Genomic DNA, 1,923 nt, shown 5'->3' on the forward strand with positions numbered 1-1,923 from the left:
TCCCACTCTTCAAATGAAGAAGATATGAAGCCTGAAGCAGCTGCCATTCACATCTTGCATCCTAGGATGACAACATAGAGAGCCGAGGAGGCACCAATCCATGTCCTGCAGTTATAGAATTAGGAAAACACCATCAAACCATTGATCTGCAAATTTTTCATTTAGAAAGCAAAACATGATTCTGTGGCTTTTTTTTCTATAAAGTTAGATAATAAATATTTTGTGCTTTGCAGACAATGCAGCCTCTGTCATGGCTGCTCAATGTCATGTAGCATGGAGATGAACACAGATAACAAGTCAAATATCAACATGGCTTCCTGGGACTCCTCCAAGATAACACTGATAAGGAGAACCGGCCAAAACATGGACTTTGGTCTCCAAGTGCGGTGATACTTCCCCCTACCACTACATGTGAACCTCAGAGGTGAAATGAATACAGCCAGGGTAACACCGCTGAGAGGTGACTGGGTAAAGTTCCATTTCACATGAACCATTCCTAAATTCTAAACACTTTGCAGTGCTGACTATTGGAGAAGACATGGAAAACATCCCAATATGAACACAGTACCATATACAGATAGCTATGACAGGGTTTGAAAAGATACCATGGAGCTAATGTAACTCATTAGAAATACAACAAAATGAGGAACAGGTAAACTTTTGCTCTGGTCCTTCACAGTTGACTGAAATCAGATTGCACTTTTATTCAATCCTTGAGTTCACTTTTTTGCCCCACAACTTCCTAATGGCATTTTTCACCTCTGCGTTTCTGAGTGTGTAGATGATGGGGTTCAGCATGGGGGTGATGACCGTGTAGAACACGGCCACCAGTTTGTCCTCAGTGTAGGTGGAGGCGGGCCTCAAGTAGAGGAAGATGGCAGGTCCAAAAAACAAGATGACCACCGTGATGTGAGAGGCGCAGGTGGACAGGGCTTTGCGCCTCCCCTCTGCAGAGCGATTCCTCAGGTTGAAGAGGATGACGATGTAGGAGGACACCAAGAAGAGGAAGGAGAATACAGAGAACAATCCACTGTTGATGAACATAATAATGCCAACCACAAATGTGTCCGTACAGGCGATCTTAAATAAAGGATGAAGGTCACAGAAATAGTGGTCAATGACATTGGGACCACAGAAGGGCAGTGGGATGGTGATAAAAATCTGAATAATGGAGTGAAAAAAGCCCCCCAGCCAGGAACCAGCCACCAGACGGTGGCACACAGGACGGCTCATGATTGCTGTGTAGTAAAGGGGTTTGCAGATGGCCACGTAGCGGTCATAGGCCATCACGGCAAGCAGGAGGGTCTCAGTGACCCCAAAGAAATGGAAGAAGAAGATCTGGGCCAGACAGCCCTTCAGAGAGATGGTTTTGACCTTGGCAAGTAAGTCAGTGATGAATTTAGGGACCACAGTAGAGGAGTAGCAGATCTCCACCAGGGACAGGGAGCCAAGGAAGAAGTACATGGGGGAGTGTAGACTCTTACTGACACTGACCGTCACAACAATGAGGCCATTGCCCACGATGGTGGCCAGGTACACGGGGAGAAACAACACAAAGAATAGTCTCTGCACCTCTGGGTCCCGGAAAAGGCCTGTGATAATCAACTCAGTCACGTTATTTGCACTGGCCATGGGTTCTGTTCCAAGTGTGCTTGATGCCTGCAATAAAGCAAACAGTGATTGTAACACAAACTCATCCATTTACACCACTTTAGAGAGTGAAAACCAGTTTACTACATGCTTATTACTCAACCATTCATTTAGCCCCTTATTACTCAAGTAAATACTTGTTTGTCCAAGCTAGTTTGAGTGGGTGGCTGTGTCTGAAAGCAAAATTCTTAAGATGGAAACAAGGGTGAAACAAAACTCTGTTAAATCAGACACAGAAAGACAAGTACCACAGGTTCTCTCCCATATGTGGAA

General features: G+C 45.0%; 1 protein-coding gene across 1 annotated transcript; it reads right to left on the reverse strand.

Moving 5' to 3' along the window:
- Positions 1-702: 702 nt before the first annotated feature.
- On the reverse strand, positions 703-1,632 carry LOC143391626 (olfactory receptor 4B13-like). The gene has a single exon (XM_076844384.2). The coding sequence runs from the start codon at positions 1,630-1,632 to the stop codon at positions 703-705; it is 930 nt and encodes a 309-aa protein (XP_076700499.2).
- Between the last annotated feature and the right edge of the window lie 291 nt (positions 1,633-1,923).

Source organism: Callospermophilus lateralis, chromosome 2 (genome assembly GCF_048772815.1).
Source record: "Callospermophilus lateralis isolate mCalLat2 chromosome 2, mCalLat2.hap1, whole genome shotgun sequence".
Classification (NCBI taxonomy): Eukaryota; Metazoa; Chordata; class Mammalia; order Rodentia; family Sciuridae; genus Callospermophilus; species Callospermophilus lateralis.